General features: G+C 29.4%; 5 protein-coding genes across 11 annotated transcripts; 2 read left to right on the top strand and 3 right to left on the bottom strand.

Moving 5' to 3' along the window:
* Window positions 1-13: 13 nt before the first annotated feature.
* On the top strand, window positions 14-9,713 carry LOC132916510 (CCR4-NOT transcription complex subunit 1). Of its 2 annotated transcripts, none has more exons than XM_060976585.1 (14): window positions 14-375; window positions 956-1,168; window positions 1,316-1,750; window positions 1,836-2,132; window positions 2,216-3,159; window positions 3,260-3,413; window positions 3,492-4,493; window positions 4,567-6,204; window positions 6,285-6,548; window positions 6,622-6,839; window positions 6,918-7,124; window positions 7,192-7,312; window positions 7,396-8,924; window positions 9,005-9,713. In XM_060976585.1, exons 1-14 carry the CDS (start codon window positions 274-276, stop codon window positions 9,081-9,083), a joined length of 7,203 nt encoding a protein of 2,400 aa, XP_060832568.1. In that variant the 5' UTR covers window positions 14-273; the 3' UTR covers window positions 9,084-9,713. The 2 variants fall into 2 exon arrangements, with proteins under 2 accessions (XP_060832568.1, XP_060832567.1); XM_060976584.1 differs by having other exon boundaries at window positions 7,192-7,318.
* A 27-nt stretch (window positions 9,714-9,740) lies between these two features.
* Window positions 9,741-13,954, bottom strand: LOC132916515 (pyruvate dehydrogenase phosphatase regulatory subunit, mitochondrial). Its single transcript, XM_060976596.1, has 14 exons — window positions 13,423-13,954; window positions 13,134-13,346; window positions 12,900-13,063; window positions 12,633-12,796; window positions 12,362-12,545; window positions 12,088-12,293; window positions 11,717-12,032; window positions 11,386-11,543; window positions 11,161-11,309; window positions 10,878-11,085; window positions 10,692-10,781; window positions 10,430-10,609; window positions 10,151-10,351; window positions 9,741-10,031 (listed from the first exon to the last, which is right to left on the bottom strand). Exons 1-14 carry the CDS (start codon window positions 13,680-13,682, stop codon window positions 9,822-9,824), a joined length of 2,703 nt encoding a protein of 900 aa, XP_060832579.1. The 5' UTR covers window positions 13,683-13,954; the 3' UTR covers window positions 9,741-9,821.
* Window positions 13,955-14,275: 321 nt separating this feature from the next.
* Window positions 14,276-16,467, bottom strand: LOC132916528 (cell death-inducing p53-target protein 1). 3 transcript variants are annotated; one of them, XM_060976618.1, is made up of 4 exons: window positions 16,342-16,467; window positions 15,578-15,717; window positions 15,329-15,485; window positions 14,276-15,242 (listed from the first exon to the last, which is right to left on the bottom strand). In XM_060976618.1, the coding sequence occupies exons 2-4, from the start codon at window positions 15,690-15,692 to the stop codon at window positions 15,137-15,139; spliced, it is 378 nt and encodes a 125-aa protein (XP_060832601.1). In that variant the 5' UTR covers window positions 15,693-15,717; window positions 16,342-16,467; the 3' UTR covers window positions 14,276-15,136. The 3 variants fall into 3 exon arrangements, with proteins under 3 accessions (XP_060832601.1, XP_060832599.1, XP_060832598.1); XM_060976616.1 differs by having other exon boundaries at window positions 16,204-16,344; XM_060976615.1 differs by lacking the exon at window positions 16,342-16,467 and adding an exon at window positions 15,971-16,135.
* Window positions 16,468-16,615: 148 nt separating this feature from the next.
* Window positions 16,616-24,557, top strand: LOC132916511 (uncharacterized). The gene is made up of 14 exons (XM_060976586.1): window positions 16,616-16,834; window positions 16,981-17,008; window positions 17,085-17,195; window positions 17,407-17,576; window positions 17,645-21,242; window positions 21,326-21,551; window positions 21,630-21,782; window positions 21,859-22,057; window positions 22,144-22,292; window positions 22,429-22,738; window positions 22,829-23,235; window positions 23,313-23,411; window positions 23,491-23,793; window positions 23,874-24,557. The coding sequence occupies exons 3-14, from the start codon at window positions 17,110-17,112 to the stop codon at window positions 23,958-23,960; spliced, it is 5,787 nt and encodes a 1,928-aa protein (XP_060832569.1). The 5' UTR covers window positions 16,616-16,834; window positions 16,981-17,008; window positions 17,085-17,109; the 3' UTR covers window positions 23,961-24,557.
* LOC132916522 (solute carrier family 35 member C2) lies at window positions 24,453-27,729 on the bottom strand. Of its 4 annotated transcripts, none has more exons than XM_060976607.1 (8): window positions 27,631-27,727; window positions 27,411-27,543; window positions 26,950-27,177; window positions 26,663-26,877; window positions 26,504-26,576; window positions 26,184-26,436; window positions 25,904-26,079; window positions 24,453-25,789 (listed from the first exon to the last, which is right to left on the bottom strand). In XM_060976607.1, exons 3-8 carry the CDS (start codon window positions 27,157-27,159, stop codon window positions 25,436-25,438), a joined length of 1,281 nt encoding a protein of 426 aa, XP_060832590.1. In that variant the 5' UTR covers window positions 27,160-27,177; window positions 27,411-27,543; window positions 27,631-27,727; the 3' UTR covers window positions 24,453-25,435. The 4 variants fall into 4 exon arrangements, with proteins under 4 accessions (XP_060832590.1, XP_060832589.1, XP_060832591.1 ...); XM_060976606.1 differs by having other exon boundaries at window positions 27,614-27,705; XM_060976608.1 differs by lacking the exon at window positions 27,411-27,543 and having other exon boundaries at window positions 27,631-27,729.
* Between the last annotated feature and the right edge of the window lie 223 nt (window positions 27,730-27,952).

The raw sequence follows: 27,952 nt of genomic DNA, 5'->3' as shown, positions 1-27,952 counted from the left end.
TACCGAAGTAGATGGAAAAAGAGACCAGTAAAGTGTGACTGGTTATATGGTGTGATTTTGGAGTAGTGTTACGTTTTCAGTATTATCTTGTTGTGCTCGCCATGACGTTGGTTTGAAATTGTATTTCAAAATATTAATCCCGATGTTGGTCGCAGGACTGTATCAATGTAGTTTTCATGCTTTTAACGAGGACAGAATCCGGGGAGGCAATTCGTGGATACCGAAGAAAGCTTCAAACGTGTTTGAAGCTTTCGAGGTCGTATTCATGGAACTATGAACCTGGACTCGTTGTCTTTTACTTTGTCACAAATCAGTTATTTGGTTACGAATTTAAATAAAAAAAATTTTCGAGACAGCTGCCAAGAAATATCAGTTGTAAGTAGAAAAAAACCTGTTGTACTACTGCATCTCTTAAGTCCACCCCTTCCACCTTCTATTCATCACACGCCGTCCTCGGAACAACGCAATATGCTTCGTGAATATTATTACAGATTCCATCTAATTTCAATTATTAAAATAAACATTTTCATAAAAAAAAAAATAAATGTGGATTTATATATAGATTAATAAACTTATTCTATAAGTAATGGCAATTGAATATTCACGCGGCATGAAATACATCTTGAACTTAGCCTCTTTCCGTAATTTGTATGTATTCCAACGTATTATTTCGAACGATGAAACTCTGTATATTTTTCAATGCTCACTTCTAAAACATAATAATAAAGACATAAAACACAATAGTAATAATATTTCAGTTATTTAACAAATATAATAGTTGTAAAATACTTACTTGTTTGAAGTTATTTTGAAATATATTATAATCTTTTCTAAGTTTTATTTCTGTTACTGAATATATGATAATGCCGTAGAGGTCATATCTAATATATTTATGTTTATATACATATTTTATATATGATAATTCATCATTCTAAAATGTATTATTGTATTCTAGCTGGTGCAGTGGAAGGGTTTGGAGGCAGACAGACATTTGCTGCGCTCTTTACTCTCGTGTATTGACTTTTCCACAGGAGAGTCACCAGAATTAAGTGCAAGAGATTACTTTCAAGTGCAACTTCTAAAACAAGAGTGTACTAATCTTCTTAGCAAACCTTCTTTTATTTCTAATCTGTGCTTTGCTATAGACCATCCATTTCATCAACAAAAGGTATATTTTACTTTTTATTTAGGTTAAGATTACCAGAATTGGTGTGTGTATACGTGTATACTTAAATAAATTGATATATATTAAACGTTTCTTTATGTTACATATTCTTTTAAAACAACTTTTGTTAATTTTAACTTTATCTTTTAGACTTTGAACCCATCACCAAAGTTTTTTTTACGTTTAAAAAAGGCACTTGGGTTAACTCTGGTACAAGAAGTTGCATTTGCGATTGCATTGCTGCATTCTGAGAATACTGAAATTCGTACATTAGCTCTAGAGCACGTACAAAAACAGCTGCCTGAATTGATAAAAAATTATATCAATTCTGAAACAAGCAACAGACATCACGAAGAAGGATTGCACGATTCGTTGCCTGAAGTTCTTCATCTTATATTGTCTCAAGCTTTTCATTCAGCCAATCAATTTGGCCTTTCATCTGAAGCAAAAGAAAAATTTCTCAAGAATTTGAGGCGCGATTTTCCCCGTGAGCTGGTACCAGTGGTGCTAGCACCACTCTTGTACCCAGACAACGGGGAAACTCCGCAAACCAAAATCGAACTAAACATGGCTGTTAATCAAATGGTAATGCAAATAATAATAACTGTATAATTATTGTAATATATTATATATTAAAAATCTTTTAATGCATGTAATATGTCTATTTTAGGATGGGAATTCTCTGGTAGAATTGATTATGGAATTAGGATATGGATTCACTAACAGTGTTGAAGAATGTCGATCAGCCTTAGCTGGTTTAGGAGCTCGAGAAATATCTCCAACATGCGCAGCAAGGGTTTTAAGTCACATGGCACGTAGCTGTAGTAGTCTTGATGATGCTGGAGGACTACAATCATTTTGGGGTAATTCAGGAGCTACACAAGATGCAAATAAGGAAAAATCAAGTGATAATGCTGCTCCTACTACATGGAATGTTGAAGTTTTTGTTCAAGCTTTAAAAGAAATTGTAATCTTTAGTAACTGATATTTAATAACTTCATATATTAAATTAAATATTTAATTTTAATTTATGTTCATTGTTAATTACAGCAATCAACATTATCTTGGAATGAAGTGATAGTTAAACTAGATCATGCAGAATTTGTTATCAAAGATAGACAAGGATTGAATTTGTTGATCACAGGATTAAGGTTGGGATTGCAACATCAAGGATATCCTCCAGATATGTTTCCCGTGGAACTTTTTTATCGTCATTGGGATAACATAGAAGGACAGTTTTCTCTAGTGCAACAAATTTTGAAGTGCCCTGATATATTTTGTTTCGCCGATTATCCATATCATTCTGTAACTGTTGATGTATTGAAAGCAGCACCAGAGAGTGATAGTAAGGAAGCACAAACTTGGAGATCCTTAAATGTAGTTGAATTACTCTTGCATATGGCAGAAAGAGGACTGTATGGACCAGTTCAAGAAATATTTAAATGGCCCATTCAACACTGCCCTGATGTTCTTGTATTAGCATTATTACAAATTAGTGCTCCTATTACAATACTTAGACAAGAATTACTTAGTACATTAATGCCTATTTTTCTCGGAAATCATCCAAATTCAGCTGTTATTTTACATCATGCTTGGCATGGAAATACAGTTAAGATAAAATCTATTATTATGCATGCTATGGCAGAATGGTATATACGTGGAGATCATGATCAAACAAGACTATCTCGCATTCTTGATGTTGCTCAAGACCTCAAAGCATTAACTCATTTATTGACTGCTCAATCATATCCATTTGTTATTGATCTAGCCTGTTTGGCTTCAAGAAGAGAATATTTAAAATTAGAAAAATGGTTGACTGATAAAATTAGAGAACAAGGAGAAGTTTTTGTTACTGCTTGTGTAAAGTTTTTACAAAGACGTTGTCCTCAAGTAATGGGACCTGGTATAAAGGAAGATCTTACAGTACCAAAAGCAAGTCAACTTCCACAAGAAACTCTAACAACAATGCTTGCTTGTTTGCAAGTATGCGCTGGGTATGTTTTACTGTTTTTGTATTCTAAATGTTTTTATAAATATAATAATATTTCCTTATTATTAATATTTTTCTTATTTCTCCTCTTTTTTATTTTACAGAAGTGTATCTCAAGAATGTTCCGAGGCAATAATGACAATGGTACAAAATTGTAGTCTAATGTTGAGTAAAAGTACAATGAGTAGACCTCCACCACCAGGAGTTTTACGACATCGTGGATTGGAACCTTTTAATCCAGCAACTTTGGGAGGACAGGTATTGAAATTAATGTAATTTCTTATATTTACTTGTACATTAATCTTATATATAAATATATCTTATTTAATTTTGTAGTTGTTTTCTTCAAAACAAGTGGATCCACTTGGGAATTTAAGTTCAAGTCTTGCATCTATGGGTTTGGGTTCCAGTCTTGGTCCACCAAGTAGTTCTGCGTTTAATTTATCAGGTGCACTTGGACCTTTAGTATCAGCACCTGGCTCTCCTTCTCGTCTCATGGGACCTTCTCCAAGTCCATTTCCGATGTTACCATTATCTTCACAGTTGCATTCAGGACCAGTTGGTACGCAAGGACCATCTGTTTTACCTGGAAGTACAACAATCGGAGGATTAGGACGACTTGGACCACCAACGGGCATTGAAAAAGCAAGAATACCTGATACATCGAACTTATTTCCTGATATGGCACAAAATGTTTCCAAAGAAATTGAAGATGAAGCAAACAGTTACTTTCAGCGAATATACAACCATCCGCCACATCCTACTTTATCAATTGATGAAGTTCTTGATATGTTAAAAAAATTTCAAGATTCTGGTAGTAAAAGAGAGAGAGAAGTATTCAACTGTATGTTGCGAAATTTATTTGAGGAATATCGATTTTTTCCTCAATACCCAGATAAAGAGTTGCAAATTACGGCACAATTATTCGGAGGAATTATCGAAAGAGGATTGATTAATAGCTATGTGACACTTGGATTAGCTCTGAGATTTGTATTGGATGCACTTAGAAAACCAGAAGGCAGCAAGATGTATTACTTTGGCATAACAGCTCTGGATCGGTTCAAAAACCGTTTAAAAGACTACCAAACATACTGTGATCACGTCAGGACAATTCAACATTTCACTGAGTTCCCACCACATTTAATTGAGTATATAGAATATGGATTACAGGGGCAGGAGCCTCCCACAAGACCTCAAGGTCCAGTCCTCCCAAAATCTTTAGCAGCTATGCTGGCACCAGTTACTACACCATATAAAACTATTACAACAACAACAATAACGACAAGCACTACTCAAGCGAAATCATCTACGACTCCAACCACCTCTCTCTCAGCCAGAGTAAGTAAAATATAAATTTGAGAACCGCATAATACATTTTCATTGTTACTTATGATTTTTTCTTTAATTTTAGCCTTCTATTGCTAATGCAACAAACATTGACACGTTATTAGTAGCAACCGATAAAGAAGAAAAAATAACGACACCTCCAGAAGCTTTGCAAGATAAAACAGCATTCATCTTCAATAATCTTAGTCAACTTAATTTACAACAAAAATGTGACGAAATTCGAGAAATTGTCACAGAAGAATATTGGCCTTGGATGGCTCAGTATTTAGTAATGAAACGTGCAAGCATAGAATTAAATTTCCATGCTTTATATTCAAATTTTCTGGACTGTTTGAAATTACCAGAAGTGTACAAAATGGTTACTAGAGAAACATTTAGAAACATAAAGGTTTTATTACGGAGTGATAAAGGAATAGCGAATTTTTCTGATCGCTCACTTTTAAAAAATTTAGGTCATTGGCTAGGAATGTTGACTCTTGGCAGAAATAAACCGATTTTACACATTGATATAGATCTAAAAAGTTTACTTGTCGAAGCATATCACAAAGGTCAACAAGAACTTCTTTATGTTGTTCCATTTGTTGCTAAAGTACTTGAAAGTTGTGCAAAAAGTCGTGTATTTCGCCCACCTAATCCTTGGACAATGGCAATTATGAATGTATTAGCAGAATTACATCAAGAACCTGACCTAAAATTGAATTTAAAATTCGAGATAGAAGTATTATGCAAAAATTTAAGCATTGATGTAGGTGAATTAAAACCTGCGCTTTATTTAAAAGATCCAGAAAAATTACGGAACTTAGAATATCAGCTATCACATCCTAATAAAAAGTCTGAATCGAACACTAATCAGCAACAAACACAAGGTCCTATTGAAGAATTGGTTGGCCCTACTACAACTGGAACTATTGTTCCACAAACAGCTCCAGCAAATACAACACCATCCTTACCTACTGGTCCACCAGAGCCGCGTTTTAATTATATGGATATTTCTGTAACAGGAATTGCTAATATTTCTCAACATATCAGCATTAATAATAATTTGCCATTATTCCAAACGCACCCACATTTGAAACAGTTTGTTCGTCCAGCTGTTGAAAGAGCAATTCAAGAATGGATTCATCCTGTAGTTGATCGATCGATCAAAATAGCTCTAACCACTAGCGAACAAATTGTGAGAAAAGACTTTGCATTAGATCCAGAAGAAGTTCGAATGAGAACAGCGGCAAGACATATGGTTCGTAATTTAACTGCTGGAATGGCTATGATTACTTGCCGTGATCAAGTTTTGACGTCAATTAGTACAAATTTAAAACAAGCTTTTTTAACTGCAATGATGGGCACAACTCCACAACAAAAAGAACTTGCAGAACAAGCTGCTAATGTAGTAGCTGCTGATAATATGGAACTTGCATGCGCATTTGTACAAAAAACAGCTATTGAAAAGGCAATTCCAGAAATGGATAAACGTTTATTGAATGAAATTGAATTACGAAAAATTGCACGGCAAGAAGGAAGAAGATATTGTGATCCATTACTTAAATATCAAGCTGAGAGAATGCCTGAACAAATAAGACTAAAAGTTGGAGGAGTGACGCCTCAACAAATGGCTGTTTATGAAGAATTTGCAAGGAATATTCCAGGATTCTTACCACTATCTGAACGAGACACACAAGCTTTGTTAATGCCAAAACCTGTTACAGTATGTATTCTATATTCTATATGTCATATATTTATAATTCTTATATAATATTGTTTACTTAAAATAATTTTTTCTTAAAGGAACCTACTGTAACTGCATTTGCTGCTAATCCAGCAGTTGCAGTAGCGACGGCACAACAAGTTGCTGCATATGCAGCTGCCGTGAGTAACGATGAAGTTGGAGCTATGTTAGAAAAACTTGCAGCTGAAGTTGAAGTATTGCTTGCTGCAATGGGTCCAGTTGCACCTCCTCCACAACATGCTGCTCTTCACAGTCTTTTAGATTCTATTATCCTAACAAGGAGATCAAGAGATGCAGGCGCTGCTATGTCATTACTTAAAAAAGTAAATTATTACAAATTATATTATTTAAGTATGTAATTTACATTATATGCAATCTATATATCTCTAATTCTAGGCTGTAGAAGGTTTATTAGATGGCCCTACCATTACCAGCGGTGTAATAGATTCAGAAATTATATTGCGATATAGAGAACTTCATTTACGTATTTTAAAATGTTTACAAGATCCACGTGCCTATGGCATGCAATGGACAAACAAACACATTACTCGATGTTTAACTGAGTGTCGAGAAGAGTTTCGATACAACTTCGAAGCTGTTGATTATCTTATCAGGTATTCTACTTTTCATAATATATTACTAAATTTATTTGAGTGATAAAGTATAAATAGCACCGTTACTATCGTTTTTAGGTCTCACTTAATTAGTCTTCCACAGTATGATTTAGCTTTGGCTCAGGCTATAGATTCCGGAAATTCTATGGCGACAGCATTTGCTATGCAGTTGGTGCAACTTTATTTAATTGATGAAAGACAAACTACACATGTTGCCGAATCTGACCTATTTCACACAATTGAAATACTTGCCCGAATAGCTCATCACAGAGCACCACCTGAAGGGTGACTATTAATATCACGATATTAATTAGTGCAGAATTAATTCAAATAAAACATATATTTTTTTCAGAATTTTACTGTTTAGACTGACAAATCTGATAGAATCATTGCGCGTAAATCATGATACAGGAGTATTAGCAGACAGAGCTCCTGCTGGTCCTACAGCGCATATTCATTCTGGAATTCTACAGGTGAGAGTAAGTAAATTCTGCCAATCTTAAGGCACCAAGAACACACGTTTGTATTTACAATTTATGTTATTTGTTTTTTACAGGCTCGTGACTTTGACGATCCACCTGGATTGATGGAAAAGACGGAATATTTGTTACGCGAATGGATCTCAATGCATCATAATCCAACGCACGCTCGTGATCCCACGAAAGCTTTCGGAATATTTGTTCATCAAATGAACATTCATGGAATCCTTAAAACAGACGATCTCATAACAAGATTCTTTAAATTGAGTACTCAGATGTGTGTCGATTCGTGTTATCGTGCTTTAGCTGATACAAGTGCTGCAATATCTGTTGTTCGTGCGAAATGTTTCCATTCGTTGGATGCTTTCGTTCGTTTGATCGCACTTCTGGTAAAACATTCTGGTGACAGCACAAACACTCATACAAAAATTAATTTACTGAACAAGGTTTTGGGAATCGTTGCTGGCGTATTACTGCAGGATCAGGAAATGCGAGGAACTGATTTTCAACAATTGCCGTATCATAGGATTTTCATCATGCTTTTCTTGGAACTTTGCGCCCCTGAACCTGTATTGGAAGCAATAAATTATCAAGTATTAACTGCTTTCTGCCATACGCTACATATACTTAGACCAGCCAAAGCTTCAGGATTTTGTTACGCTTGGCTGGATATAGTTGCACACAGAGTTTTTATTGGACGTACGCTTGCGATTACACCACAACAAAAATGTTGGGGCATGTATGCGCAACTTTTAATTGATCTCTTTAAGTACCTTGCATCATACCTTCGAAACACGGAACTTGCAAAGCCTGTTATTACATTATACAGAGGAACAATTAGAGTACTATTAGTCTTATTACACGATTTTCCTGAATTTCTTTGTGAATATCACTATGGATTTTGTGATGTAATTCCACTTAATTGCACACAGATGAAAAATATTGTTTTAAGCGCATATCCAAGAAGTATGCGGTTACCTGATCCATTCACGCCGAATTTAACAGTTAATCTGCTACAGCAAGCAGCAAATACCCCCCGAATATTGACAAATTTTGCGTCTATGATACAGCCATTAAGTTTCAAAAAAGAACTTGATTCGTATTTAAAAGCGCGAGCTCCAGTTACTTTCCTTTCTGAATTGCGTAGTAATTTACAAGTGTCTCAAGACACTGGTTTTCGCTATAATATTCCATTAATGAATGCTCTCGTACTTTATGTTGGGACACAAGCTATATCTTTTATTCGCAGTAAAGGACACACGCCTAACATGTCTGCTATCGCACATTCTGCACATATGGATATATTTCAAAACTTGGCAGTGGATCTTGATACAGAAGGTCGTTATTTATTCATAAATGCAATTATGAATCAGTTGCGGTATCCTAACACCCATACGAATTACTTCAGTTGTACACTTCTGTACTTGTTTGTTGAAGCTAATACGCAAGCGATACAAGAACAAATTACAAGAGTTATTCTTGAAAGACTTGTTGTAAATAGACCTCACCCATGGGGTCTTCTCGTTACTTTCGTTGAACTTATCAAAAATCCAACATACAAATTCTGGACGCATGAATTTGTTCACTGTGCACCAGAAATTGAAAAGTAAGTTATTAATAATAATTGTGTATTTTATTATTTTGATTTTTCATATAATGTATATTTTTTTATTTATATTGTTTCAGGTTATTCGATTCAATAGCTCATTCGTGTAGGAACCTAAAAGATTTAGAATCCATTCGGGAACCGAATATCCCAGAGTGATAGGACGCTTTATTTTTCATTGTCGATTTGTGTACAGTAAAAAAGAAGAACATAAATAATAAGAATCGCGTGTAAAAAGTTGTTAATGTACGGATAGATGTACCATACTTTGGGCTTAACTTTTGGTGGATAGATATTGAATAATCGTATATTAAGTGTATCAATTGAGCTAGAATAAGCGAGATTACTATTATGTTAATATTTTAATAAAAATATTGTTGCATCGATCAGAAAGCAACGAACATTCAACCTCACAAAATGTGTCTTTTGAACAGTGTACTTGAGACAGTGTGTTACCACGACATTGTAATATTATAGCACAAATGTCAGTATAATGCGTATCATAATGAAGAAGAGGAAGTCAAGACAGCAAGGGTGTTCAAGAAGTAATAGTGAATTTTTGTAGGTTAAATTGAATATAAATGTACTATGACTAAGTGGTATATTGAATCAGTACCAAAATTAATATGTTGTATTATGTAAGTCATTTAGGGAGTATTTGCAGAATGTATGGTGCACCTGAAAATCTGTAATATAGTATATAATTACTAGTATACATTGATGTAATTTTTTAAGAATTGTAGCTACGAAAAAAGATAAAGCTGATTAATTAAAATGTGGTTTAAGTAATCCTTTGCTTTATATGTTAAGTAGTGATTTATAATTGTCACTTATTAAATAATTTATTAAACTTTATATACATTATTTGTACACAATTCAAAACTTATATTGTCAGAGTCAAACAACATGATGATCACGTGTTGCATGGTAAGAATCCCTTTCCTTATCTGGAAATTTGGTTGGTAAATTAGGACTATGCAAATGACATTTTGCGGGAAATTTTATTCCCGCTACATCTACTTCGTAATCTCCTGACAATATATATTCATTTGTCACTTCCTGTGGACGTCCTTGAGAGTCAAAATTTTGAACAAATCCAAGACAAACCTAAATAAAAATTTATTAATTATAAATGTTTATATTTTGTAATTTTTATGCTTTTAAAATTTACCAAAGTTTTATAATCATATAAATTTAGTAATCTGTTAATAACGTTAAATATGTACCTGCTTTTTGAATGTAAATCCGTAACCTGTAGTAGTTGTCATTCCACAATATTTTCCATTTCTAAAAATAGGTTCACTGCCCCAACACCATGTATCTAATTCGGGATCATGATCGTTTAATAATAGCTGCACATATTTCCGTTTTACACCTTCTTCGCGTTGTTTTAAAAGAGCATCTCTTCCAATAAAATGCACACCTTTCTATTAAGCATATAGCTTTAAAATATTGTTTTAATTAAACTTTAATATATAAATCATGTAAATTCTAAAGATAACTACATCTAATTTTACTCTCCAAGTTCGTCCACATTCCAAAGGAGTAGTAAAGGTGTCTAAATCTTGACCCCAAAATGCGTAAAATTTTTCAACTCGTAAAGCTCGAGTTGCATAGTAACCAGCATGTTTTATTCCATACTTAGCTCCAGCATCTACTAATCTTGTATAAACATGTAATGCAAACTACAAATGTGTAATGTATACATCAATAAAATATAAAATTCATAATTTGGAGAAAATTTTTTTATTAATTTAGAATACTAACTTCATTTGGAATATATAAGACATAGCCAAGTTCTCCAGTATGTGTTAGATTCATTGTGCGTATTCCATTAGCAAGACCAACATCTAACTCCTTTTCAAGAAATAAATGTGTGGTAAACATAATAAAATTAAATATGAATAATATAATAATTAAATATACTTATAATTAATAATTAATAATAAATACCTTAAAAGTAAAAAATGGAAAGTTTTTGGGATTTAAGTCAGTATCTGTTAATTCTGATAATAATTGCCTAGTAGCAGGACCCATAATACAGATTGCTGTATATGCTGATGTTACATCAGATACTGCTACAGAACCATCTACTGGTAAATGACGATTAATCCAATGCTTACATCGAGTTTGTTGTATGGTAGGTGCAATCATCATATAACTTAAATATAAAAAGACTGATTATATAGCTATATCTTATATCTTATAAGTTGTACAATTTATTTAAACAACTTACTGATTAGGAGCAATACGTGCTAAACTGCAATCATTTTCATAACCTCCACGATGATTTTGTAGACCTGTATGAATAATACCTCCTACTGGAACATCAACATCATTGGAACACAAATATTGTAAAAAATCGACTACTTCCGTTCCATTTGACTAAAACAATACATGAATTTAAAAATAATGTAATACAATAATATATCCATATATTAGTTACGATAATCTATCATACCCATAAATCAATCTTAGTGAAAGAAGAATAGTCGCTCAGTCCAATTGTTTCTCGACATGCAGCATACTCATTCCAAACTGCTTCAAACCATGGTGGTTTACTGAACGTATTTGTATATGCTATCTTACATCTTTGAAACCCATCAATCGCCTCTAAATCTGTGTAGCAAAGCAATCTGTATAATAAAATCCAGTTTCTTCTTTTATAATACGGACATGTTAATAAATAATGTTTTATAAAGAATTTTATACTAAAAGATATAAAAATATCTATCTTTTAATATAAAATTTTTCGTGGAAAATTTGTCTTTTATAAAAGAGAGTGAACCTACCATTATCACCATCTAATTCGAACCAGGATGGTCGCTCGTACCCCATTACTTGACCAAATATAGCACCAGCTGCTCGAAGTTTTGGATAAATTGGAGACATTCTTAAATTTCTACCAGTTTTAAATTCATGATGTGGATATTGTAGAGCATAATGCATGCCAGGAACTTCTTTTACTCGATCACGTAGAAATTTACGATTGTTATGAAGTCCCAAAAATCGTGACACATCTAATTCATACATATCTAAAGATGTTGAACCATTAACTATTAATTCTGCAGTTGCTCGACCAACTCCACCAGCTGCTGATATACCCACCTATGAAAATTATATTTTTGTATATCTTATAATTTCATAAGTTAAGGTAACTTACCGTTTTCATACCAGCAGCAATATAATAATTACGTATTTCTGGTGCCTCACCAACTATCCACTTACAATCTGGAGAAAATGCTTCAGGACCATTACATAATTTTTCTAAAATAGCATTTCCTAGACTTGGAATTCTATAAAGCATTTGTTCAAGTAATATATGAAAATGGTCCCAATCTTCTGGCAGAAATCTTTGCTCTGTACCTTCTAAATTAAAATTTGTTGCATATTTAAATCTATATAAGGTCAATAATAAATAAAAATCTATATCCAACCAGGTATTGTTCCATCTTCAAATGCTGGTTTTGCAACTGGTTCAAAGCCACCAGCTAATAAACTTCCATTATTTTCTCGAAAATAAATGTATCCATCTAAATCCCTTATAACAGGGGTCATAGGATCTAAACCATTAATTGATTTTGTATGCAAATAATAATGTTCTACAGGATGGAGCGGCACCTAAAAATGAAATATATTTAATTCAGATTATTTACAAAAATTATATTTCTTTCTTATATACTAATAACAATAAAGGAAATAATTAACCTTTACATATGGCTCGCTTAATTTTCCTACATTACGTGCCCAAAATCCAGCACAATTGACAAAATGTTCGCATTCAATAGTACCATGTGTTGTTTCTACAGCTGCAATTCTACCATTTTGTGTAATAATTTTAGTAACTTTACAGTTTTCAAACACTTTAACACCTAAAAGTATTAAAAGTTAAATGTATTTTACAATCTCATTATAATATAAAATTAAATACATATTCTTATATCCTTTTTTACTTTCATGAAAAACTGTAAACACCTTTCTTTCTTGCCTCTTCTATTAATGTTAAACAAATTTGATATGGATCTCCCACTCCATCCCCTGGGATCCATAATCCACCAACTAAATCATCTACTCGTAATAATGGACATATTTCTTGTACTTGCTTTGGTGTAATCAAATGACATTCAATATTGCGGGAACTAAAAATATTCATAGAATGATCTACATTTAATTAATTTTATATACTATTACAATTAGTAATTGACTCACATAGACTGTGCTTTCATTCGTCTAAATACAGTCATACGATCTCTTGTGCGTGCTAAAGAAAGACTACCACATTGTTTCCATCCTGTTGATAAGCCTTTCTTTTCCAATGCTTTATATAATGCTATGGTATTCTGAGCAAGCTTAACTTGTGCCAAACTTGGTTTAAAAGCTCCTACTAATCCTGATGTATGCCAGGTTGTTCCACCTCCTAATCTAAATTTAATCAAAGTAAATGAAAATACATTTTCATCCAGTCCAAAATGGACTTACAAAGTCTGCCATTTCATACCTGCCGCTTTCTACGATAACAGTTTGAGATCCTAATCCCATAAGTGAAAGATGATAAGCAACTGCACCACCCATAACACCACCTCCACATATAACAACTTTTGTTTCCTTAGGAAGTGGGTCATCAACATCTTCATTTGTTTCTATAGTAGTTTTTGAACTACTATGTCTTATTCTTTTGTTGTAGTTGTAAAAAGCAAAATTATTCCACTTTGTCACAAATTTATTACAAATTAATTTAGAATGATGCCACATTGTCATATTGTATATAGATAGAACTTTAATATCTTTTACTAATTTTCACGTAAAAACAATATAAATATACATGTATGTTTATAGATCATCACGTTTCTTTTAAGGTTAGATTGTTATTGAATGCAAGACTGTTCTCTGAACTATCGTTTCACTAATTGTCTTCAAACACTATTCACTAAAATACGTTTAGTCTTTAATAAATGTCATGTTCCTGTAAGTTTTTATGATCACTTAGATAAAATCGGTATGAAAAAAGATAAGTAGTTATAACCAATTTATATTAAATAAATGTAAAAAATTTTATTTGAATTATAATTTTGATTGTTATATAATGATACAGTTTTGAAAATATAAAAAAAATTGTTAACTAGTAGAAGTCGACGAAAATATGTAAATTGTTATTTATGACTATATTTTATGACTACACTTATTTTTTATGACTATTGTAAGAATTAGTCCCTTCTATAAATATACAAGTAAAAATTACTATCTTATTCAAAAATAAATTTTTGAGATTTGCTATTGATATCTATCTATATTAATTTGTATATATATATAGGTACTCCATTGAAAATGAGAAATGGGCATTAATTAGATAATTTATAGAATATCAACTTTATTTTACATTGACATTATTAATTGATCTTATTTTTAAAATGTAACTTTTCTGTTATATGTTACAAAGTATTTATTTCTATTTAAAAATATATAAATTTTTATAAGTGACAAAAAGACGGCAGTGCACATTATTTCCAAAAAATAGTTATTTTCAATAGTATATTGTTATTTATATATATATATATTAAATGGGACTTCATAAAAACAGGCGAAGATTATATAAGTTTGTTATCTTTAACAATTTAAAATAATAGATTTTTAACAGTACTTGCAATAACAACTGCTGTCAGTTAATGCAAGTAAAGAAATATTGTGTATAATATTTATATATCCAACAAAAATATCAGATAGTGCTAAAAATACCTTGAATATTACCTCATTAAGAAATAATTTTATATACATATTACATATGAAAATTTATATTGTGTACTATTTGTTGTAAATAATATTATCAATGAAACTTGTTTTCATTTGTACATTCTGCTCAACTATTTTATACTTTCATAATGAAAAAGTTTTCAAATATAACAAATAAACTGAATTTTAGGAACTTTTTCATTTAATATTTAAATCCACAAATGTTTTTAATGATCCCTTTTATGAAAGTAAATATCAAATACTTTTTTTTATATAATTATGTGCAATCTTGCATTGTGCATTGTACGTATCAAACTTTCATGTGAAAAATATTTGAAGCTGATTGTTTATGTACCAAACATTGCATATATTTGTTGAAGATAAAAACTAAAACTTATTCATTATATATGTATATATATATATATATAATGCAACTTTCAAATGGCTTTAAAGTGAAATGCAATAGATACTAATATTGTGTTATCTTATCTCCTATAACGTCCCAGATAAGCTTTACAGTTAGGGCAACTATGATGAATATCCATACATTCATCAATACAGCATGGAATCAAACAGCATCCCAACCAACATCTGTTGAAAATAATATACAAAATAGTAATATAATAAATTATTCAAGAGATACTGAATTGGTAATAGAAAAATATTTTTGTAAATACCCCATTAATGCAATTACAACCCCAGATATATAGGCGATCATGCCAGGTTCTGTCTTTGTTGTAGTATCTATTTCTGCATGGCAATATGAACAAATTGTATGTGTTGATCCTGGCCCCAGTGGAACAATTGTTGTTACTATAGTTGTTCCAGTTGTGTCTATAAAGAAATAATAAATTTTTTAAATTTATTTTCTTAATTAATTAGTTATATTGTAGAGTTTGCTATAATAAAATAAGAATGAGACATACAAGTATCTGCAGGCATAAAAGGGCTAGCAGGTAGAACTCCACCCACTGTTTGTGAATGACCAGGCCGTGCACATTGAGGTGATTCATAAGGTGGTGGTGGTCCAGTATTATGCATGATGTCTTATTTATAAATAGTCTATCTATAATTAAACACAATTATGTAACTAATTATAAATGCATAACAATAGTATTAATCCATATTTCTAATCATACTTAGATGCAAATAATTAAAAATTTGTATTGTATTTTAACAAGATGTAAATAATAATTGTATATAATATATTTTATATTATATCTAATATGACATATTTTTGAAAATCACTTTTAAAACATTAAATTATAGAAATATCATCACATAATCAAGTATCCAATTAATAACAGAACAATTTTTACCTTATAAAATTATTAAAAATTATTAAATGTACAATTTAAATACTACATTAAGTTACAAATTATAATTATTCATTAAGAGAAATATCAATAATAATCATATCTTAAATATCAATTAATTGATTGCGAATAATGTCAAGCTGACATTCCACTTTATTTGAGTTAATGTATGACAAGTCGCGATAATCTTTTGTTAATGTTTGTCTAATTACAAAGTACGCCATAGTTTTTCCTACCTTAGTAAAACAATTATAAATTAAACACTAATTATTTAAACAATGTATGAGTAATTTCTAAATATAGTCCATGTGTATAATTTTAATAGGTTTGAAGTGTAAACACGAAAAACGTAACAAATATTCTTATGCACATACATATATAGATGGCAGGATAGGAGTTTCATGAACATTCCATTGAAATTAATATCTCTGCTAATATCGATTATTCAAAATTTTTCAATTCAAATATTGTTTCTTAATCTTTCTTTTATCTAAATTAATTTAATAAATAATGAATAAGGAATTTTTGACATATGTAAACGTTGTACATAAGAAGATGCTAATAATTTCTTCTACACATGTCTTATATATTTTTTCCATTGGTTGAATGCTTAATGTAAGTAAAGCAAACCGTACTACGTTCAACACAATGCGGTACATGCAATGTGGATGAGTCTTGAGAAATCAATATCATTTTATAGTGCATATCTATGTATATCTACATCATAGATCAGAGCGTGGTATTTAATCTTATTTGACACAATAAACAATCATTCGCTCAGTGTAAAGAACAGATGTTATGTGGTTTTATGCATCATCAATTCTTAATTATCTAATTTAAATGAAAAATACTTTGAAACATTAAAAGGTTATAGAAGAACATAAATTCTTAAATTATATATTTTTTCTTATTGAATTTTTTTATATTAAGTATTTGTTATTTGTAACAATACTCATATCTAATTTTATATAATATAATGTTTTCAAATATTTTTTAACTTTTTATTTTTTTAGTTTTTGTAAAAATGGTGATATCGATCAGGTAATAGTTTAATTATCTGTAATCAAGTATTAATGAACATATTTCTGTATCAAATTTTTGTGGTTGTTTTTGACAGAAGTATCTTTTAATAAAATTGCAAAATGGTATTAAGTCGAAATGATAAAAGAAAAAGAAAAGAAGGAGATCTGGTGGATCTTATGGAGCCACTCTCGGAATCTCCAAAGAGGTAAGTAAATAAACATTTTAATATGACTAATGAGTACTTTGCTATAGACTGGTTAATATACAATTTTTGTGCAATATATGAATCTGAAGATATGCAAATATGTTTAAGATAATTATATTCTTTAAATGATTTAAAAAGGATTTTATTTAATTATAATATAATATAGCTTTTATTTTTATTATTTATTTTTTACATATATTGTTTATTGTAGGACCAAAGTACATGCACAAAGAAAATTTGCACAAGGTGCAACGACAGTTTTCAATCCTTCACATACTCCTATCAAGGATAAAGAAAAGACTAAACCAGCAGTTATAACAGAATTAATAACTCACAAACGACCAAATACAGAAGACTTCTTGACATTTTTGTGTTTTAGAGGTTTTTAAAATTTTACTTCATATTTAATTAATTTTATGTATCAATAATTAATTCAAATCTTTATATAGGAACTCCAATTTTACCTCCAAGCTTAAATTTTTTCAATGTTGGAAGTAAAAAGGAAAAGCCAGATACTAAGCCAGCACGTATAGCAACAGATAAAACCATATCTTCAACTAGTACATCTATTGAAAATCAGAAACCAGATTCAAGTCAGAAAAGTATTACAAAAGTGAAACCTATTATTACTGACAAGAAGAAAGTCCCAAATACAATACAGAAAAATATTACAACATTTAAAAGTACTACGTCTACAGTACAAGCACTCAAAAAAAAATATCAAGAACAGCGTCTTGCTAAACAAAGAATCAAAAATAAATTTAAAACATCATGTGTTATGAGGACAAGATCTTGTACAGAACGAACGTTATTAAAATCTGTAAACAAATTAGCACCCAGAAAATTTTTACCAAGAATTGAAACTAAGAGACTTGGTTTACGAAGTAGTGTGCTTGCAGATAAAACAAAAACAGGTCCTTTAAAAGTTAAACCTGTATCATCTAAACCAAAGAAGAAAGTTATAGTAAAACAAAAGAATAGTGATACATCAAATTCTGATTCTACATCTGAAGAAGAAGAAGAAGGTCCTTTGGAAAAATCAGCTCCACAGATGAAACGTACAATTCAAAAGACTGTGCAAAAAAACATATGTACAAGAAGTAAATCTGAAATGAGAAGAATTACACGTTCTCATAGTGGCACAATTACCCCAAAAAATCTTTGTAGGAGACCAACAAGGAAAACTAAAGAAGCAGCTGCTGTATATATGGAAATTCTTGGACGGAAACTCGTAAGTCCTGATTTAGAAAATGATGATAATGTTTCTATGGACAGTTTTCCAGAATTACCAAATACACGTAAAACTACTCAACCAGAAAATGAAATCAAAACTAAAGTAAAACAATCTGTTACAAAAACAACTGCTAAAAATAAAGATAATAAAATTACTTCTGTTCATAATACATCAAATAAACGATTGGATAAGACTAAAACTAATAAAATTGCTTTTAAAAGTAAAAGATTAATAAGAGTTCACAAGTATTGTGAAATTGATAGTGATGATGAATCTGTAAGTTCTAATGGCACTAGTAACACAAGACCTGTTACAAGAAGAAGTTTAGGAAAACTAAATAAACCTGTAAGTCGATATCTTAGATCTTCTACTAAAAATATAACTACAAGAATGGAGATTCAAAATAATATAAATATTAAATCAAAATGTCAAGTTCAAAATAATGCAAAATTTAATAAAGAAAAATTTGTAACTAAACGTAAACGAGAACAAAGCTCTACTAAATCATTACCTGAAAAAGGTAATGAATTAAAACAAAAAGAATTAAAGGATACTGAATTTGAAAGTACAGATTCTGATGAAGAGACATTAGGAATGTTGCTCAATAAATTAAAAAGAAAGAAAGATGATAATGTACAAAAGGAGATTGTTAATAAAAATAACAATCAAGATATTGAGAATAAAATTGAGCAGTCTTTAAATGAAAATTTTGTAAAAACCGACCTTTCAAAAATATCAGATGACGAAGAATCTTTCCGGGGATTTACGAAGAAAGCAATATCCAAAGTATTAAACTCTTGTCAAACACATGTTAATGTTAATCTTCTGACCACGAAAAAGACCAGTGATAAATTAGAAACAGCTAAAATAGAAAATGAACAAAATTCATATGTAGCTAATAAAGAGGTAGATAAGGAATTGTCGAGTAATGAACCTTTACTAAGCATAAATTCTCCACCAGTATTAAATATACCATATAATCAGCATCTTCAAAAATCTGAAAAAGATAAATCAGAGTTACCTGATTTAATATCTGATGAAATAGAACAAGAAATATCAACAAATACTGAAAAAGAATGTCATCATAAAACAGAGATTTCATCCACAAATGTTATAGATATGTCTTTATCAACATTGCATGTAAGGAAGGAGAAAGTAAATATGTCGACTGAACAAATTGAAAAATGGTTAAATGAAAGTTCATTTGCTAAAGAGGAAAGTAAGTTAGAAATGGAAAATGTGTCTACTTTTAAATATGATGTTTGTGAAAAAAAGACTGATGTATCACATTTATCAATTTCAACAAAAATTCAACATTTGGTAAGACCAGTTAATGTTACACTTTCTAAATTAGCAGAAAAGGCTAATGTAAAAGATCGCATGAATACATATAATAAATATGCTCCCATTATAACAGGAGAATTACAATCTGATATAAAACAGCAAAATGAGTTTTCTAATATTAATATTAATATTAACAAACAGAATGCAAATTTAAAAGATATTAATAAAGGGCGGAACATAAAGCCAAATAAAGACCCATGTTCTGGAGAAGAAGGTGATAATGCACTAAAACCTGATCAAAATTCTACAGATAGTTCTAATGAAAAAAAGATATCAACAGAGAAGAAAACCATATTTCAACCAAGAAAACCGTTTTTACCAAAAGTTAAAGAACGTAAAACAGTAACTCCTAATGCAAATGCATTTTCTCCAGAAAATGAAAGCAGTGTTTATGCATTTGAAAGTGACACAGAAATCCCTGTTAGTACTCCTTTTAGACGTAAAGCTCGAGAATCTAATAAATCAAACGTAATTCATAATCTATCCCAGAAGGATGCAACTAAATCTGAAAATAATTCAAATAAATTTGATAACGTTGCAAATAAATCTGAAAATAATACAAATAAATTTGTCAATAATGCAAATAAATCCGAAAATAACATAAATAAATCTGTGAGTGAAGCAAATAAAAATGTAGAAAGAATAATTAAAGATAATTGTGAAATGACAATATTTAAAGAAAATTCCATCAATAATTCTGCAAAGAATGAAAATGAAATAGTAGAAATAAAAAATATATCGAATACAACATTAAATGTAAACAAATTTGAATTACCAAAAAATTTTGCAACTTTGGCTAATATACAAGTTTTACCATTAGATAAATTAACAACAACTTGGAGTAATGTAAATTGTAGTACTTCAATAGCTGTACAAGTAAATCTTGATGATAATGCACAAACACAAAAGCAGATTGGAGAAAGTGATACAAATCAACAAAAAAGTACAGAAATATCTACTCAGACTGAAAGCAACAATGAAAATGATGATGAAAATGATGGTCAACTGTTTTACATACCTTTACAAGCTGTCACAAGGAATGGACCAAATTTAGTTCAAGGACAGCAATTAATTCAAGGTGTAGCTGTAAAACTCGGTACTGAAGGACCAAATGGTCCTAATCAAAAAGTTCTTTTAAGAGCAAAATTGGTTACCAAACCTCCATCATCAATTGCACGTTGTCCTCCTGTAGGAACAGTACAGCCTACAACTCGTACTCCACCTAATTCTACTCTAATAACAACTGATCATTCAATACCATCTACTTCTTCAAGTACAGCATCAACTATTACCACATCTAATTCTGAACTTCAACCATCTACTCCAAATAAAAATGAAAACATAGTACAAATTGCAAATAGACAAAATATTGGAACTGGATTAAATATAGGAACTGAAAAATTGCCAAAATCACCAAAAACTCCTAGAGAAAGAAAAACCTCAATTGATTCAAATAAGAATGGGAAAAGGTAATACAACTTGAAAGTAAAAAGAATTGCAGCTTCACTTTTCACTTTATTAAATACATTATTATGTATTTCTAAAATTTTAGATGTCAGATCAAAGCAAAACAGAAAGGTTCTGAAATTTATTCTCCCATCAATAATGTAACATTTCCAAGTGCAAAAGATGAAAATAATGAAGCACGATTAGTTGAAGCTCCAACATTTCATCCTACTGAAAAAGATTTCCAAGATCCTTTAGAATACATAGATAAAATAAGGCCAATTGCAGAGAAATTTGGAATATGCAGAGTTGTACCACCACCTAATTTTAAAGTAAGATTCATTAAAAGCTGTTGCATAATTAAATGTATATATTTATAAAACATAAATACATTTTTTTCTCTAATTTAGCCGGAATGCAAAGTGTCAGATGATATGAGGTTCACTGCTTACAATCAATATGTACATCGTATGTTACATAGATGGGGTCCTAATGTGAAAGAAATGATGGCTATAAAGAAATATTTAGCTACACAAAGCATAACATTAACTCATCCACCTTGGGTACAGTTTTATATTTATGATTTCTTTCTATTCTCTTTAATGTGTTTATTATTTCAATTCTTTTTCTTTTTTATAGATTGGTGGTATGGAAGTTGATTTGCCTCATTTATATCAAACAGTTCAAAGTTTAGGCGGATTAAAAGAAGTGATTGAAAAGAAAAAGTGGCAGAAAGTAGCTGATGGGATGAAAATACCAAAATCTGCTCAAGATCGTGTAACCAAATTGGATGACATTTACTGCAAATATTTATTACCATATGATACATTATCTCCAGGTATTCGTGCATAAATATAGAAAATGTAGTAATATAAGAAACTATAATATTTTAAAATTATTTATCAATAAAACAATGCGATTTAGAGGAACGAGGTAAATTATTTGATGAAGTCGAATCTGAGTGGTTGAAAAGAGAAAGTAGAGTTTTACAAAGGCAAAATGCACCAATAAGTGAAAATGAAGAAGATGAAGATGATGATAGTTCTGACGAAATTGAGGAATGCATCGTTAAAGTGAGAATTCTAAAATTATAATCATAACCATATAATTTTCAGTTCTTCGTGATTTATACAATATATTGTATATATAAATATTGTATATATAATATTGAATATATAATATTGTATACATAAATATACAATTTTACAGGGTAGAAACATGCCGTTAAACGCTTTTTATCGTATTGCACGAAACACACAACGTATGTGGTTTGGTGAAAATCAACGATCTGGAAACGAAACAGAAGGCGCTTCTGCTGATGAGGTTGAAAGTGCATTTTGGAAACATGTTGCAGAAAGGAAAAGACATGTTTGTGTACACGCTGCAAGCATTGATTCAAGTGGACGCGGTTTTGGATTTTCGGTTGCTAAAAATAGTCCGTTCGCAAGACATCCATGGAATCTTAAAGTACTTACTAATAACGCTGGCTCAGTACTGAGAGCTTTAGGTCCTATAATGGGTATAAAACATTTCTTTAAATTTCTATAACTAAAACATATGTTATAAATTGATATTTCCTTATTTACAATCGTTTTAATTTTATTTGTAGGTGTGACTGTACCAACACTTCATGTGGGTATGTTATTTAGTGCATGTTGTTGGTACCGCGATCCTCATGGTCTTCCTTGGATAGAATATTTGCATACTGGTGCTAAAAAAATTTGGTATGGTATACCTGATGAACACAACAATAACTTTAGAGAGGCTCTTTCAAAAATGGTTCCACGATATTGTAAAAATAAAACTATATGGCTGCCATCAGATACAGCAATGGTTCCTCCAGAATTATTGGTTAGTAACGGAGTATCACTATGCCAGACTGTTCAGGAACCAGGGCAATTTATAGTTGTATTTCCTAAAGCATTTACATCAAGTATATGCACTGGTTATGTAGTATCTGAAAGTGTTTACTTTGCACAACCATCCTGGTTAGAAACTGCTGAACAAGTATTTAAAGTAAGTGAATAATATTCCTCTATTTTTATTTTACATATTTTATAGAATAGTAAAATAATTTTAAATAATTATTATAGGATATACAAGATAGTTGTGAACCATCAATCTTTTCATTTGAAAGATTATTATTTAATATTATTAATGACTCTAGATCTCACATAGAAGTATTAAAACAGGTAAATATATGAGAGCTAATAATTATGAGATAAAAAATGTAAAACTACATAAATGCTTTATAAATAATTATATTTGCAGATTCTAGCAAGTGTAATTAAAATTCGTGAAAAAGAAATAAGTTATCGTAAACAATTAGAATCAGTAGGTCTCATAAATACAGAAAGATTACCTTTACCAGATAGTGGAAAACGAAAGAAAGGAAAAAAAGTAAAAGAAGATGATGGCGACTTTGAATGTGAAACTTGTAGAGCTAATTTATTTGTTTCGTTAGTGAGTAATTCACAAGATGACAGTGTTTACTGTTTACCACATGCATTGCAATTATTTAATAGAAAGAAACAAATTTTAAAACATTGTACTCTAATGTACACATACAATGAGGTAAATATGTTTTTTTTTTTAGCTCAAGTGACTTTTATAAATAATAATTTTATTTAAAATAATTTTTATTTTCGTAATAGGAGGAATTAAATGATTTGATCCATAAACTAGAAGAAAGAATTGAAGCCAAATCTAAAAAGACTAATCAAATCAAACAAACAAAGTAGGGGGTTTACAAAGTTATTTATTAAATTACATACATAACAATTATTTATTAATCTATCTAATAATAATTACAGAATTTTGTTTTATATATATATCATATTTATTATTTTTCTCATAATAATACAATTGTATAAAAAAACTTGTTTCGTAATTTTAAGGCGAATCAACTTCATTATTAGTATTAGTATAGTATTAAAGAAAATTAAATAATTTAATGTGAACCTCTAATGAAATCCATAAGTTTCAAAATAAAAAGATTACTTTTACCATCTGTAAATCGTACTTCTAATTGCAAGTACGATACCAAAACACATATTTTTTGCATTTTATTCTCGTATATTATAATTATAAATATAAGGTGTATGAATATATAAACTATGTTTCAATAGTTTACAGAGTTATAGAAATATAATCTTATTAAATATTTCTTACAATAGACGAATTCCATAGGACTTATTTAAGAATTAAATAAATAATAACATATAATAGCATACTTATGTATACAAAGTTTATTATGAATACTTTAAGATTATAAAATAAAAATTATAACATTCTCAATATGAGAACATACATATTAAATAAATTTCTTTGACAAAATACATTATTATTATCCTTATACAAATTAACATGTATATCATAAAATCAAATAAATTACCATAAAATTACATAATTACATGAAGTATTGTTTTTATACTATATAATTAATTTGTATAATATTAACATCAAATTACATAAAACACGATTTATGAATATAAAAAATTAATAATGTCTTTGTCTACTATAATGTTTTTGTATATTTGTCCTTATAATTATCATATCGGAAAAGAATAATATTAAATAACAATAATGGCTGTTCACACAAATTTTGATTAAAAAGTTGTTAATTAGATATATCTTTTTTTAAACTAATAATAATTTATAAAATGTGCATAGTTTTTCAATGTTTACATTATCATCTATTATTATGCTGTGTATTTTTGGAAGTCTTTTTATTTGTATATAAATATATGTATATACCATAAATAAGATCAAATGCGAAAAATACTACTAAATAATAAGGTATAGTTATGCTATTTTTAAGCAAGGAACTAATAACACAGGCTGTAAGTAAATAATTATAAAATAAATTTCCTTTTAGAGTTAATTACTATACATATATGTACTTTGTTTTATATATGTATATTATTTGCACTCTAAGTTTTTAAGTGTTGAAATAAAAATTTGTTTGTTTTTCGAAATAATATTAAAAAAATAAATTTAAACATAATTTTACATGCATAAATTATATCCTCAAAAATAGGACATACATAACAATTATTAACATTTTCATTGAAAATTAAAGATCATAAATTTAATAATTAAATTGAGGTGTAAAAATATGTATAAAATGCGGGAAATAGTATATAATTAGATATGGAATGACTTTTCAGAATAAATAAATTTTATGTTCTTGTATATCAATGTTAAAGTTTAGACATTACTGTTCCCTACGTTGCAATATATTAGATAGTATCTGAGTAGAATTTTCACCATGTTTAACTGGATCATCTTCGTCTGAACTGAATTCCGCGTTTAAAAGATTTGTTAGCGATGTCGATTTTTGAGTTAACAAAGGTAAATTTGTATCCATTACCTCTTCAGTTTTAAAATTATTACTTGAAAGAGAATTTACTTGTAATTCCAAATTTTCAGCTTTTTTGTTCCTATTGGATAATGCTTTTTGTATCGTATGAATTGTGATTCCACAAAGGCACATTAGCAATCCTACAAAATTAAGATGACTCATTTGATCACCTTCCCATTCAACAGCCAAGATTAAAATAAATATTTCCTAGAAAGACAATAATTTAAAGATTTTTACCCAAATATTAATATTTTTACTTGTATATTTCAATATTCAATAAAGTTATATAATATTATGTTATTAAATATGTAGTTAATTTACCTTAATTATGCCAATAATTGAAAGTGTAAGACTAGAAGTATATGTAACAACTAAAAATTCCATAACTTCCATATGGAAAGCTATAATAGCACTTCCAAATACAGCAATTGTAGTCATTATAATAGTTTGAATATCATTCCAATCTGTATTTTTAAAGCTATTGTATAGATGAGATCCTAAAAATAATATATCTTTTTACCTTTTTCAAAAACACAGTAACATAATATTTACATATACAATTTAAAAAAAGAATATAGCTGTACATCTTACATATATATACCTTCAAACCATATCATCACTGGTACAATAGGTAATAACATCCATAACTGCATATAGTACATCATGTCAATTGGACTTTTCATTCCAAGTTTAGATTTTTGCATAACTAGTTGTGTCATAGTCCACCGAATACCACTTAAAAATGATGCTAAGAGGCAAATTACAAATCCGAAAACTTCAAATTGTGTTGATTTATAGGTAAACATAAATAAACCTCCTGATATCATTACTACAATACATGATAATGTCCAAGACTATAACAAAATTATTACTTTAATATATTATATTTGAAGCATTCATATAGGAAATTAATATTACTACCTTTTTCTCCAACTTCAAAAAGAGTGCAAATCCAAGAATAAAAATAATAGAAGTTGATTTTGTCATAGTATATCTAAATAACAATATAATTCATTAATACCATCACAAAGTCGTAAATATATTTTATTTTGTTCTTAATGTAGAATAATAAATACATACAATGACATAGTAATTAATGAAATCGCCCAATTTGATAGACCTATATCAAGGCCACTAGCTATGCCAATTGGCATAACCATTCCTATTATGCTTTGTAAAGGTAGTTTTAATTGTTGTTGTTTCTTCCAACATGTTTTAATACATCTTATTGAAGCAGAAAACAAAAATTTTATTAATAAGTGACATATCACCACAACAAGTGGAAAATGAAATCCCTAAAAAATGAGTGCATATATAAAATAAAATCAAATAATAAACTTTTATAAATCACAGATATCTTCACTTACATATGTATTATAAAGCCATTGTACATAAAAAGTTAAACCTACAGACAACACAAAATAGCACAGAATTAATATGATAATTTGAAAAGATTTTTTCCAAAAAGATACTTCTTTTTTGGACACATTTGGAAACTCTTGGACTGGTTCGAGAAAATAATCTGATGTATCATCTGTATCTTTCGCAATTTGATATTTTATATGTGATCTTGTCATACTTCAGAAAAAAATAATCTGTAATTACAAATTTATGATATTAAATATAATATTAAAAATGTATAAATAATATATTCATTTACTACATAACACAGTTAAACATAAGAAACAGTGAATTATTAGATGGTATTTGCAGAATACAATTCTTATTTTAAATCAATAACACTTTTAATTAAGATTTATGATTTATGATAACATTATGCAATGTAGTAAAATATAACCGAATGTTATAACAAATATGTTAAACGTACCGTCTTAAAATTCTTTAAATACATAAAAAATATTCATAAATTGTTATGTCTAACTTAGACATCTGTTATTTTAAGTTATATGTTTAACAAAAGAAATAATTGTGTAACAGTGACGACAGTATTCACATTCATTCTGTAAATTTATAATGTATTCAAAATTACAAATGAGAACATTAGAAAGAAAACAAAATTAAAGTACATACATATCGTTATCACTTACTTCGATGTGACATACGATATACATAAACGTGAAGTCATGTATAAACATAACCTAAAAATTATAATAGACAAAAATGTGGCATACCACAATCTGATAAATGCATATTATCACAGTAATCTTCTTATCTTTTGAAATTTCTTATGGTGGTAAACTTATTTGCAGAATTATCTATACTTTGGCTGAGTATTTTTAAAAACATTAACTTTAAAGTAAACACAAATACTTAATATATCCTTACTTTTTAATAATTGGGTTATTTATTATCTGACACATCCATTATTTAAAAAATTGACACCAATTTTAATGTTATAAAAATTGAATT

Source organism: Bombus pascuorum, chromosome 2 (genome assembly GCF_905332965.1).
Source record: "Bombus pascuorum chromosome 2, iyBomPasc1.1, whole genome shotgun sequence".
In the NCBI taxonomy this organism is placed as follows: Eukaryota; Metazoa; Arthropoda; class Insecta; order Hymenoptera; family Apidae; genus Bombus; species Bombus pascuorum.
Note: the sequence above shows the minus strand (reverse complement) of the source record. Positions and strands in the feature narration are given on the sequence as shown.